Source organism: Ursus arctos, unplaced genomic scaffold (assembly GCF_023065955.2).
Source record: "Ursus arctos isolate Adak ecotype North America unplaced genomic scaffold, UrsArc2.0 scaffold_34, whole genome shotgun sequence".
In the NCBI taxonomy this organism is placed as follows: Eukaryota; Metazoa; Chordata; class Mammalia; order Carnivora; family Ursidae; genus Ursus; species Ursus arctos.
The window spans coordinates 3,045,738-3,059,746 of NW_026623030.1; the positions used below are offsets into that span (position 1 = coordinate 3,045,738).

General features: G+C 41.8%; 1 protein-coding gene across 1 annotated transcript in view; it reads left to right on the plus strand.

Annotated features, from left to right (window-relative positions):
* The window catches only part of MAPK1 (mitogen-activated protein kinase 1), a 104,653-nt gene that overhangs the window by 70,860 nt on the left and 19,784 nt on the right, over positions 1 to 14,009 (plus strand). Inside the window, exons 4-6 of the mRNA XM_026487825.4 lie at positions 4,407 to 4,523; positions 11,081 to 11,195; positions 11,479 to 11,610. Coding sequence (XP_026343610.1) covers positions 4,407 to 4,523; positions 11,081 to 11,195; positions 11,479 to 11,610 — 364 coding nt within the window. The remainder of the gene's footprint in view (positions 1 to 4,406; positions 4,524 to 11,080; positions 11,196 to 11,478; positions 11,611 to 14,009) is intronic.

Genomic DNA, 14,009 nt, shown 5'->3' on the forward strand with positions numbered 1-14,009 from the left:
TGGGTGGCTCAGCCATTAAGCATCTGCCTTCAGCTCAGGTCATGATCTAAGCGTTCGGGGATCGAGCCCCGCATCGGGCTCCCTGCTCGGCGGGAAGCCTGCTTCTCCCCCTCCCACTTCCCCTGCTTGTGTTCCCTCTCTCGCTGCCTCTCTGTCAAATAAATAAATAAATAAATAAATAAATAAATAAATAAAATCTTTATTTAAAAAAGCGGGTGTAGTGTGGAGTCAATAGGAGCAGATGTGGTCATAGAAGATGGTGGGGGAGAGGAGATCGGGAAGGTAGTTCGGTGGCAGCATGTGAATGGTCTTGAAGGTTACACTTAAATAATTTGGGTTTCAGGGCGCCTGGGTGGCTCAGTTGGTTAAGCGTCTGCCTTTGGCTCATGTCATGATCCCAGGGTCCTGGGATCGAGCCCTGTATCGGGGAGCCTGCTTCTCCCTCTCCTTCTGCCCCTCCCCTACCCGTGTGCTCTCTCTCTCTCTCAAACAAGTAAATAAAATCTTTTAAAAAAAAAAAAGAAGAAGAAGAATTTGGGTTTCATTCAGTAGGCAGAGGGGATTGGTTCAAGATTTTTGAGCCAGAAGGGTGACTTATATTTTAGAAACAACATTTAGGCAGGAATTTAGAGGATGAATTAGCTTGCGGGCGGGTAGCCAATCTAGACTTCCTAATTCCAGACAAACTAAACTGAATCTCAGGGCCATGGCAGTTGAGATGTGGAAGCAGTCAATTCAAGAGCCGTTTTAGGAGGTTTCTGGTCTAGTTGCCACCTCTGCCCCTCACATTTGCCCAGCTAGATTCTTTAGGGCATTTCTCTGGCTTTCCCCAGGTCTTTCCGTGGTTGACATCTTTTCAGTGGTTCAGTATCACTTCAGTGGGGCCTGCTCAGAGAGTGCCTGTCCTACCACAAGCACTATGTCCACTACCACTGTAGTAGCTGTTTCTTGCTCTGTAACAAATCTCCTGAAAATGTAGTAATCTGAAACAACAATAATCATGTGTTAGCTCATAGCTTCTAAGAATCAGGAATTTAGTCAAGGGGTAGCAGTGATGGCTGGTTTCTGCTCTCACGTCTGGATCTCAGCTAGAAAATGCGAAGGTAGGGGCTGGAATCCTGTCATGGACCTGGCAGTTGATACTGGCTGTCACCTGGAACACCCACATGTAGCCCACGTGTCCTGGGTTTCCTCTTGAGATGGGCAGAGGGTTCCAGGTAGCCCAGCAGACAGAGAGCCAGGTGCAAGTCATGTTGTATTTTATGAATAGCCTCTAAAGTCACATAGTATCACTTCTGCTATGTTCTCTTGGTTCAAGCTGTTATAAAGGTTTGCCCAAATTCAAGAGGAGGGAAGATAGAGCCTACCCTCTTGATACAAGTTCAGAGACCATATAAGAAGAGCATGGAGGATGGGATTATAATGGTGTGTCCCTTTTTATTTTATTTATTTATTTTTTTAAAGATTTTATTTATTTATTTGACAGAGATAGAGACACCCAGCGAGAGAGGGAACACAAGCAGGGGGAGTGGGAGAGGAAGAAGCAGGCTCCCAGCGGAGGATCCTGATGTGGGGCTCGATCCCAGAACGCCCGGATCACGCCCTGAGCCGAAGGCAGACGCCTAACGACTGCACCACCCAAGCGCCCCTGTGTGTCCCTTTTTAGAAAATAAATCTGCCATGACTGTTTAAAGTTATTCTACTTATCCCCTGTCTCTGTAGATATTTAGGAATCTAATCAAGCCCTCTAAAACACAGCCTCCATTTCTTTGCCCACACTAATGAGGAGCGTGGAAACATCAGCTTCAATACATGGCCTCCCTCATACGTGAATTTCTTATATTCTGGCTTTCTAAACCTATCTGGAACTTATTTTTTTATTCAACTAGCCGATAAAAAGCTGTGTATCAAGTCTGGACCCATCCAGTCTGTGTGATACTAGGCATGGGGGCGATGAAGAATCTGTGGCCATGGTGTGGGCTTTGTGCTGGTTTTGCTCTGCTGACAAGATGCAGTATTTCTTCTCTGTACAATTCAAAATGTGGCTTTTAGGTGTCCATTTATACAACTGAAGGCAGACTGAATGGTGAGCTTTGGTTGACTTTGAATCAGATGAAGTGAAAAAATGAGAAACTGTGGGTCACAGATATATTGAAGAGTTCAAGCCACAGAATTAAAATGAATTGGTGGTAGGGCAACGTGGCAGGTGATGGCTCGGAATGGTTTAGAGGACTCGCCTCCAGATATAAGAAGAAATCGTCAGTAGTTGCTTCTCTGAGTTGGAAATCATGCCAAAGAGGACCATGTTGCTAGTGAGCCTCCTGGACATGATTACTAGGAGGCCTTCCTGCAGGCGGTGTTACTGAAATTGGTAGAAAAGGCTTGGAAGAAACAAACAGGGTGCCAGGTACATTGAAAGCCTCAGGATCAGCCAGGCCAAAGTTAGAACGTACTGTGATCCTGCATAAAAGCTTATGGCCATACATCAACCAGGTCCTCTGACAGGCCCGTAACTATTGGGAGTGTAATGGCTTTGGCAAGCAAACCAGCTTTGAAAGGTGATGGTCGTGCTTATGGTGGAAGTTAACGTAGACCAAAGTTATGAGAGTACAGTGGCCAGAGTTAGCGTCAGAGCTATGGAGCAGGACCCAGGATTTCCTCACCAGGCGACTCAATACACATAGAAAATGGCCTCTGGTAGAGTAACTGCCAAAGCAGATGTGACATTTGCTTCTTTTGAAGATGCAGTAGGTTGATGTGAATTGTGCAGCCACAGATACGTAACTCCTTCTGAATGGTATAGTTGAAATCTGTTGCAGGACCTGTGGGATTAGAGGCACTGTATGGTGATGCCGGTGTCCGAGGCTAGAGGAAGACATTTATGAGGTGGATGGGAGCTTTCTGAAGTTGAGTTGAGACACCCAGTTCTGGGATATTTAAGCAAAGATTGATGTCCATTTAAGTCCTGTGAATATCTCTTCAGCATGTCCTTTCCTCCTTGTCTCCATTTTTATGGCCTGAGCTCAGGCTCTTAGCATTTCTTAACTGAATTAAAGCAGTAAGGCTACAAAACAGTCTGTTTTCCAGGCTGCCTTGTCCTATACTCTGGCCTGGCTTTATGAACATGTCTCTCCCTTCCTCAGGTTAGTTCCCCAATGCAAAGGAATTAAAATATCCTCCAATTGTATGAGTCTAAGTACAGTTGACCCTTGAACAACAGAGGGATATGGGACACCAACACCTGCCCCCTCCCACACACACAATCAAAAATCTGCGTATAACTTTGACTCCCCCCAAGTTTAATAGCCTTCTATTGACCAGGAGCTTTAACCAAGAACATCAAATCAATTAACATATTTTGTATGTCATATATATTATACACTGTATTCCTGCAATAATACCTAACTTAATTTTTTGGTGTTTCTAGGCTACATAGTTCATCTGCGAGTTTTTTCAGATTGTTGCAAATCTCAAAAAAATTTTTCCAATATATTTATTGAAAAAAAATCCATGTATTAGCAGATTTGCATAGTTTTAAACCCATGTTCTTCAAGAGTCAACTGTATATTATAGTTAAATTTTATATGTGTTGGAGTCTGGAGTAGCACCAAAGTATTGGAGCTGGATATTTACCTTAAAAAAAAGTAAATATCATTTTCTGGGCGCCTGAGTGGCTCAGTCAGTTGATTGCCTGCCTTCAGCTTGGGTCATGATCCCAGAGTCCTGGGATCGAGCCCTGCATTGGGCTCTCTGCTCAGCGGAGAGCCTGCTTTTCCCTCTTCCTCTGCTATTCTCCCTCCTTGTGTGTGTTCTCTCTCTCTTTTAAATAAATAAAATTTTCAAAAAAATTCATCTTCAGTATATGAAACCTCTTGTAAGGCTTTGGGAGTGGATTTGACTACATGGGAGAGAAGGAAGTAGGAAGAATCTTTGGAGGTACCTGCATTTGTGGAACAGATGGAAGAATGGCAGGAAGTAAAGTCTGAGAAACAAGGCAAGTGCAGCTGATCTAGCAATGTTGATCCTCAGAGGGCCAGCAGGAGTAGCCCGAGAAAGGACCCTGGGCAGTTTCTGGTGACTTTATTTTTACCCAGTACAGTTTTTGTCAAGTGACCTAAGCAAGATTTCTGTGGGATAAGCAGATAATGAAAGATGAGGATGCCTTTTAACAGACTCCTCCAGCCTGTTCCTCATCTCCAGCGTGTTGGATGGTCATCACTGCCTTAGAGGTTGTTGTGAGGATTATATAAAAATGAGTACATAGAATTTCCAGCGAAGTTTTGCCACGTAGTAATGGCAGCAACTGCTTATCATCATCATTATTGCTATTATCTTTTTTATTTTTATGATGTTTTGATATTAATTTCATTAGAGTCTCTAAATTGTGCCATTTTTTTCTCTCTTAGATCTGTGACTTTGGCTTGGCCCGTGTTGCAGATCCGGACCATGATCACACAGGGTTCCTGACGGAGTATGTAGCCACACGTTGGTACAGGGCTCCGGAAATTATGTTGAATTCCAAGGTAAGGGTCAGGAGTTTGCATAGAAAGAAAACCAAGAAACGAAAGAACTTTGGTTGTGTGTTGTAGTAAGCCTGTGTTCACCTAGGTTGAGGCTTGACCTTTCTGGCCAGAACCAAGCTGCTGTCTTCATCTCCAGTTTCAGCATCGACCTGCTGGGCCCCGGGTTTTGGCTTCTCTACCTCCGCTGGAGTAGTGGTGTGTTGTAGAGCTGGGGCATGCCTGTCTCGTCGCTGTTACAATAAATGGTCCGTGTTCTAGCCCGTGGTCAGCTTTCCTGAAGTCCTGCCTGTGGCAGCTTTGACTCCTGCTGCTGCTACTGCTGAGTGCAGACTGGGTTTGTTGGAGGGTATCCCGTAGTGCGCATTTTTTCTGAAGGTGGACCAGGCTGTTGTATAAAGGTCGGATTTATCTGATAATGAAGACTGTCTCTCCAGCAAAATTACACTATAGTTTGAAGAAAATGTAGGTATGGAAAAAATAGGAACTGCTATGGATTCTTTCAAAATTATATGGTGGTCCTGCTTCCAGATGCACCTCTGCATCTCAGAGCGGCTGTGGAGAATGCATACAGGTGGAAGGCGAACATTTCTAACAATATGTGTCTTGGTTATAAGAAATGTTGAATAAACTTTCAAAAGCAAGGAAAATTGAAGTATGACATCTTTGTTAGGTTTATGAGTCAGGTGGCAATCATTGAGGGCTGCTGTAGAGATTGAGATTCAGTATTTTTCATATATCATTTGCAAATAGTATATGAATGAAGTGTCAGATTTGAGAAAGTAAGTGGACCCAGCATACTTCTGTATCTAATATCTCAGAATTAGGGGATTTTGAACTTAATTCCATCTCTTGGTTTGCAAACTACCCCCAGTACAGGGTGGGCAAGGAGAAACTGAAGAGGCAGACCACTCCAGATTGGTAGTGGCAGTCTTAATACGTAAGGGGACTTATTACAAGGCTTGTCTTGGGCAGCCACAAGGTAAGTAAATCTCGGCACTCATCTTCCAGACCTTAAAAGTTTATATAGAAGCCTTAACTGGGCTTAGTCACGTATACTGCCCAGATGGTCTCAAAAACACCTATTCTTTCAAGGCTACATCCTTGAAAATGGCTCCTGCTGTGGGAACGGTGGGCAGAGCACATATTCCGAGAATAGAGGAGGGGGCGAGGAGCTTCCTGTTGCCCGGGTCCAGCTCAAGGATCAGCTGGCAGTCCTGTTGTCTTGATGAACTTCTTCAACACCATCTACTGTTAATGTGATGTTAAGATACATGAAAAAAAGCCATGAAGTAGACATTGGGCCTTGTGTCTCAGATCTAGGAAAAAGAAATCGACCCAAGAAGCTTTAAGGGAATTAGTTGGCCCATGGGCTTCACTCTCTTCCTCCATCCTTTATAAATAGCAAGGCTTGAGATGAACACTTAAGTTGCTTTGTGAGGAAATGGAATTTGTTTAAAGCAGTTAGTTATTCTTGATATACGTTTGTTCAGTTTAGTTATAAAAGTCAAATTCCTTTAAAATAAATTCCTTTATAAAGAAGGATGTAGTGTAACAGATGTTTCAAAAAAGAAAATGCCATGTTGATTCTCATAAGTCTGTATTACACATAATCCCAAGTAGCAGGTTCTTTCTTTGGACTGGCCATGTGACAGCCTTTCCAAACCAGAAGCATTTGCGTGCGTGCGTGTGTGTGCGCGCGCGCGTGTGCGCATGGTGCCTTCCGGTTGTAAAGGAGAGCTGACCGTGTGCTTTTTATCCTGGTGCCTTCATGGCCCTGCAGCCTCCATCCCAACTTGAGATGACTCCACTGTCTTCACCCTCTGGGGGGAAATAACCAAAAAGGATGGCCTCTGTGTTCTATAAGTTGCCCAGCACTTTCTGCTTGTAGAGTTAACTAATAAATCTGAATGTGAATTCTTTTTTATTTACAGCACCTCTAGCCTGAGAATGTTACTTCTAGCACCATAATTCATTTTTTTCTTTTTATTAATTTAGAACATTTTCAAACCCATAGAAGAATTGCGAGTACAGTGAACACCCGTACACCCCTTCCCTGGGTTTACCAGCTGTTAACATCTTACTGCTCCTTCCCTGGCTGTCTCTGCCTTCCTTGATGCCTTCTTCTCACTTCCCTTTGGTCAAACCTTCTTACACTTCACCGATACAAACTAAGACTTTACTCCTAGACCCTTTGGGCCATATTAATACTCATTAAAGGCAGAGGGGTGTTCTTTCCCCACAGCCATAGTACCCTTAGCACACTGAGACAGTCAGCATTCATTTAGTGACATCCCAGTTATCCCAAAAGTTCTTTGCAGCTGTTTGTTTTATTTTCAGTCTATGATCTCATTCACGTTTCATGCATTGTGCTCACTCTAGAACAGTCCTCCCACCCTTCCTGTCTTCTTCATGACATTGAATACTTTGCAGAGTACAGATTGGTTCCTTATGATTAGGTTTAGGTCACACTCTTCTGGCAGGAACCCCATGGATTCTTGGAACTCGCGTATATGGAGCTCCTGTTTACCAGCAGTCTTACCCTGGTAGTTTACTCCTTGATGACCCCTTGTCTCTATCATTATATTGGGGATTGCAAAATGGTGATTTTCCAAATGTATTATTTCTACATTAATTCACTGCCATCCTTCTATGAAGAGCTTTCCATTTTTTCTTTCTCTTCCTGTCTCCCACCTTTTTTTTTTTAAGATTTAGTCATTTTAGAGAGAATGTGTGCTCAAGCAGGGGGGCAGGCAGAGGGAGAGGGAGAGAGGAAGCCGACTCCCCGCTGAGTGGGGAGCCGAGTGCAGGGCTTGATCTCACGACGCTGAGATCCCAACCTGAACTGAAACCAGGAATTGGACACTGAACTGACTGTGCCACCTAGGCGCCCCTCCCACCTTTGTTTTTATTTATTTATTTATTTATTTATTTATTTATTTATTTATTTATTTTAAGATTTTATTTATTTATTTGACAGAGAGACAGCAAGCAAAGGAGGGAACACAAGCAGGGGGAGTGGGAGAGGAAGAAGCAGGCTCCCAGCGGAGGATCCTGATGTGGGGCTCGATCCCAGGACTCCGGGATCACGCCCTGAGCCGAAGGCAGACGCTTAACGACTGAGCCCCAAGGGAGAAGCAGGCTTCCTGCCAAACAGGGAGCCCGATGCAGGGCTTGATCCCGGGTCCCTGGGATCATGACCTGAGCCAAAGGCAGACGCTTAACAGCTGAGCCAGCCAGGCGCCCCTTGTTTTTAAAACGTTATTATGGACTCATGAAATACGTGCTGTCCGTTATCATCTTTTTATTTTTATCCTCATTGTCCCCCTTTTGGCTAGTGTGCTGTGTGTATATTTGTAACTTTTTTTTCATAGAATTTTCAGCTTGCGAGAAAAGTATAAGGCAGTGGTTCTCAAATATTTGAGTCCCAGGATTCCTTCACTCTTTTAAAAAAAGTATCAAAGACTAGGGTTTCCTGGGTGGCTCAGTGGGTAAGCGTCTGACTCTTGGTTTCGGCTCAGGTCATGATCCTCAGGGTCATGGGATCAAGCCCTGTATCAGCCTCAGCGTGGAGTCTGCTTGGGACTCTATCTCTGTCCCTTTCCTTCTGCACCTCCTCCCCACTCGCTCACAGGCTGTCTAAGATAAATAAATCTTTAAAAAAAAAGCATCAAAGATGCTAAGCAAGATTTGTTTACGTGGGTTATATCCATCAGTATTTACTGTATGGAAATTAACACTGAAATTTTTAAGAAATATTAATATCTAAATAACAGTAATAAAGCTGCTGCTTGTCAACATCAGTATTTTTCATTAAAAAAGTATATTTAATTTCCACAGCAAAAGCATTTTAGTTAGAAGAGTGACATTGTTTACTTTTTCAAATTTTGTGTGGCCTAATAAACTATTGCTGGACTCTTGCCTAGTTCTGCACTCAGTCTGTCCAGTAGGTTGTTTGGGTTTAAGTCCGTGAAGAAGAGTCTTCACACAGATACGTAATTGGGAAAGGGAGTATGTTAGTAGTCTTTTCAGCTACTTGTGACTATTCCTTTTTGATATTATAAGTGAAACTGAACAAAGTGGAAGTTTCATTGTGGAATCTGAAACCATGCCATTGAAGTTTTTGTGCAGTCTTATTAAAACCCATTGATCTACTTACACTCACTGATGCATGGTTTTGTAGTATTTAGCATTTGGAAAATACTGGTTCACTGAGGTACACAGATCTTTCAGATACTGTCATATTTCATGTACAGTATCGTCGCATGTTGTGTATCCTCTGGGAAAATCTCTCGTGTACTTGTGAGAGGGTGAGTGAAAAGGAGAGCACCTTGGTAGTACAAAAGTAGTGTCACCTCTCAGATCCTTAAAGGGGAGCCACCGGGGCTCTGGACCACCTGGGAGAACTGCTGGCTAGAGCTTCTGTATACCCTTCACTTCAGATTCAGACTCACCAGTTCTTTGTCCTTTGTCCTGTTTCTTGTATCATTCTCTCTATATAATGTGTAGATTTCTTCCCCTCTGAATCATCTGAGAGTAAATCGTAGATGTGCCCCTTTACCCCTAAGCATTTCAGTGTGTATTTCCTTAGAACAGTGTTTCTTATGTTCCTGAGGACAGTTGGCAGTGTTTGGAGACATTTTCGGTTGTCACAACTGGGAGAGGAATGCTACCTACTGGCATCAAGTAGTTAGAGGTCAGAGATGTTAAACATCCTTCAGTGCACAGGGTGGCCTCACAGCAAAGGCTTATCCAGCCCAAAATGTCAGCAGTTCCAGGGTTGAGAAACCCTGCCATGGAAGAAGGATGTTCCCTAATATGACCATAAGGTAGTGATCGAAAGTGAAAAATTAAAAAAAAAAAAAAAAAAAAGTGGGAAATTTAACACTGATCCAATATCTAATGCATCATTTATATTCAAATTTTGGATATTGTCCCAATAATCCTTATAGCTTTTCTCCCCCTACTTCAGGCTCACATGTTGTGTAGTTTCTGTAGTCATTTTCAATCTGAAATAATTCCTTGGCCTTTCTTGACCTTGATCCTTTTGAAGGGTACCAGTGGATGTTTTGTAGAATGCACCTCAATTTTGTGTCATGTACTCTGGGCATGAGTACCACAGAAACAATGTTTTATTCTCAGTGTATTGTATCTCAACATGGACATAGATGATTTAGTCCGTATTGGTGAAATTCATGTTGCTATTTTGGTTAAATGGTGTCCTCTGGTTCTCCACCATGTAATGGTGACAATTATGGTTAATTATGGTAATAATTATTATTAGGTGAGTAGGAATTTGTGAGGAAATACTTTAAGATTGTGTAAGTTATCTTCTTCATCATACTTTCAACCACTACTTTTACTATCCATTGACGATTTTGTAGCTCTATCGTTCCTTCTTTTAGTTCTCTCCACTTACTAATTCATGGTTCTCTTATTCAGTGGCATCAGTTCCATAGCTACCATTCTGTATTTGATGTTCAAATTGTCCCAGGTTTTCTAATGGGAGCCGCTTTGACATGTCCCCACTGGTGTTGAGCACTTCCTTCCTTTTTGGCACTAGACACTCCAGGCTTACGTCATAGTATGTTCCCTGTCCCAGACTTGGAGCAGCCATTTCTCCAGGGAGCCCTGGTTCCTTTTAGTTATTTTTTTTGTGTGTTTTAAATGTTCCTCTTTATTTGGTTTTGGCCCAAAGCAAAAGTTATTTTGGATTGCAAGAATTTGGGGGATAATTATTTTGAAATTCAACCCCAGTTTATCATAGCTGCATATCAGATCATTCTGTGTTTGATTTTCAAAAAAATTTTCACTAGGTTTCTCTAAACTTTAATATTTGGCTGAATTTTTTTTCTCTATTCATTTATCACTATACCTAGTATTTTTCATAAAATTCAACTTACAGTCCTTGGAAAGCTATCTTTTTTTTTACACTGTTGAATGATTTAGACAGATAATTATTCCAAGTCTTTTCACAGAATTCCTTTAAAAGAAAAATTATACCTGAAAATTGAATAGACAAGAAATACGGATTGGTAAAATATGATGGAGCCAGCACACACTCCCCCCACCCCCGCTAGAGATGAAGGGTGTTCAGCCTGCCTTCTTTGAAAATGATTTGCAAAACGGATAAAGATACTCTGGAAGTATAGCAGTGCCTCTTCTTTTGAGTTGGTTTCCAGGTTTTCAAAATGGATAAATGGGCCACAGATGTCCTAAAGCAAGGGGTTTTAATGTTTTTTCCTTTTTCCAGCTTCAGCTTATAAGGATGCTTTCTTTCAAATCATTTGAGAAAAGGAATGAAGTATACTTTGAAAATTCTCATTTATTAATAAGTTAACTTTGAAGAGAGAAATAAAATCAAGTAATCTTGGTTGTCCAACAACTTTTATAAGAAGGCCAAATTATTATTTGTATCTGCATACTCTCTTATTTCTGAATTGTAGAGCCAGAGGAGAAGGTAAAATTCCTGTCAGCCATGTGCCTGTGCTGCCGGAGGATCTCACTGTGTCCTGTAACATTACATATCATTCTCAGTCTTTTCTCCCTTCCCACTACAGGGCTATACCAAGTCCATTGATATTTGGTCTGTAGGCTGCATTCTGGCAGAGATGCTGTCCAACAGGCCCATCTTCCCGGGGAAGCATTATCTCGACCAGCTGAACCACATTCTGGGTAAGGTTACTGAACATTTTAGGGGCTAGATTTACTCAGTTCACCTGGCCACAGTTTACTTAAGAGTTAGTTCATGAAAGTAAGAATAGTTCTGACGACTCTTTCCTATGAATTTGTAATCTTGCTTGATTACAAATATTAAGGATCCTTGTAAAAACTTTTAAGAAAGGTAAGCATGGGGAGATGGTGAGAAAACAATTATCAGGGCCCGTTGTGCCCCAACAGCCAAAAGGTCAGTGTACCTGGGTCTAGATAATTAACAGCTAATTATTTTTTCTGATAGGTATTCTTGGATCCCCATCACAGGAAGACCTGAACTGTATAATAAATTTAAAAGCTAGAAACTACTTGCTTTCTCTTCCACACAAAAATAAGGTGCCATGGAACAGGCTGTTCCCAAATGCTGACTCCAAAGGTAAGTATTATTTTATTGATTATTTTTCTTAGACTTAGCTTTTGTTTGTTTGTTTTCTTGGTTAAATCATTAGGTCACTAACCTGAAAAGTTCGTTTGTGGCAATTGGGTAATACCTTATTTAGTACTCACTCTGTTGCTTTCTTCCCTTTTACTTGAGAGCAGGGGCAGTACGGTACGGGAATCTGGGAATGATTGTGTAGTTTTCCACCTTTGCTTTTTATTTTTAATTTATTTTTATTTTATTATTTTTTAAGACATTTATTTACTTGAGAGAGAGAGAGAGCATGCGCACAAGTTGGGGGGAGGAGAGGAGGAGAGGGGCAAGCAGGCTCCACACTGAGCATGGAGCCTGACATGGGGCTGAATCCTACAACTCTGAGATCATGACCTCCACCAAAATCAAGAGTTGGACACTTAATCAACTGAGCCACCCAGGTTTCCCTTATTTTATTCTTTTTTAAAGTATGCTCTACACCCAGCATGGGGCACGAACTTACGATCTCGAGATCAAGGGTCACGTGTGTAGACCATTGAGCCAGGCAGGCGCCCCTCTTTGCTCCTTTCCAAAAAAGTTTGTTTTTTTTAATTGTAGTTGACATACAATAATAAATTAGTTTCAGGTATATAGCATATTGATTCCATAATTATATACATTGTGAAATGCTCACCATGATAAGTGCATTACAGTATTATTGACTGTATTCCCTATGCTGGGCTTCTTGTCGCTGTCATGACTTATTTATTTTTAGAAATGGAAGTTTGTGCCTCTTAATCCTCATCACCCATTTTGCTCACCCCTCAACCCTCCTCCTCTTTGCTACTTTTTAGCTTGGCTTAAGTTCACATTTTTAGGATTCAGGAAGTTTGGGAGCCTGCAAAACAAATTACACTTTTTTTTTTATCTTGTCATTAAGAATTTTTCAAGTCAGGTTTTTTCGAAGAATAACTCAAGACTGGATTTTTTTAATTCATTATCTTGGAGATCTTTCCATATCCCTAGTTATAGAGAGTGCTACGTAGTATTCCCTTGTAGGGATGACTCATAGTGTCTTTAAACGGTCTCATATTGGACATCGAAGTTCACTTCAGTTGATCTGTTGCTGTGTAACAAACTACTCCACAGTCTGGGGCCTTGTAATGACCACCATGTATTTGTTCACAAGTCCATTGGCCTGGGCGCAGCTAAGCGGGTCTGCTCAGCTTGCCTCAAGTTGCATGGTCTGAGGTGGCCTCAACCACATCTTAGAATTGCTTCTCCTTTGTGCCATTGCCTGTCATCTTACAGTAGACCAAACTGGGCTTCTTCTGATGGCAGAAATATTCCAAAAGAAAAAGCAGAAACTGCAAGGTCTTAGAATAGCAGGTACTTCTGCCACAATCTGTTGGTCAAAGCAAATTACCACGTCAAGTGGTGGAGAAATAAATCCCCCATTGATGGGAGGAGCTGCAAAGAATTTGTGGCCATATTTAATTTGCCACCAGGTTGTTTCTAGTTTTTTACTATAACATACATAAATTCATTTATTTAATAAATAGATCTGAGTGTTCTGTGCCATCAGGGTTCCAAGGCCCTGGACTTAGAAGAGCAATAAAACTGATTACCTGCCTGCACGGAGCTAGTAGTCTGGATTTGTACAAAAATGACATAAATAAATGAATGGGAGACTTCAGGGAACTCACAACAGTAAAACTTTCAAGCTGAAACACACACTTTTAAGTCTCGTTAATGATAGTTTACAAAAAAGGAAATGTAAATATCTCAAATATTAGGAAAAGGTACTCATTTTTATTATATGAGGTATGAACATTGAAAGATCAGTAATTCCTTTCTCTTTCTTTCTTTCTTTCTTTCTTTCTTTCTTTCTTTCTCTCTCTCTCTCTCTCTCTCTCTCTCTCTTTCTTTCTTTCTTTCCCACTCATAACAGTAGAAAGCATCAGAAGTTTGATGACCCACCATGGTCAAGGCTGTGAGGAAAACGGGTGTTTGCAGAGACTGCTGGTAGCATGTAAATTGGTTGAGCCTCTCTGGAGGGCAGTCTGGCAGTTCTGTCACATCTTTTGTTCCAGCAGTTTTGTGTGTTGAACTTTTGGATCTGCCAAACAAATGGGGAGAAATGGCATTTTAATTTGTTTTTCTTTAAGTCGACTGAGATGGGGCATCTGGCTGGCTCAGTCAGTAGAGCATGCAACCCCTGATCCTCAGGGTCATGAGTGCAAGCCCCACGTTGGGCGTAGAGCTTACTCTAAAAGAAAAAAAAAAAAGCCTGCGATTGAGTATTTTTCACATATTCGTTAGAAATTTCTGATTGCTGGGGGCGCCTGGCTGGCTCAATTGTTAAGCCTCTGCCTTCGGCTCAGGGCGTGATCCCGGCGTTCTGGGATCGAGCCCCACATCAG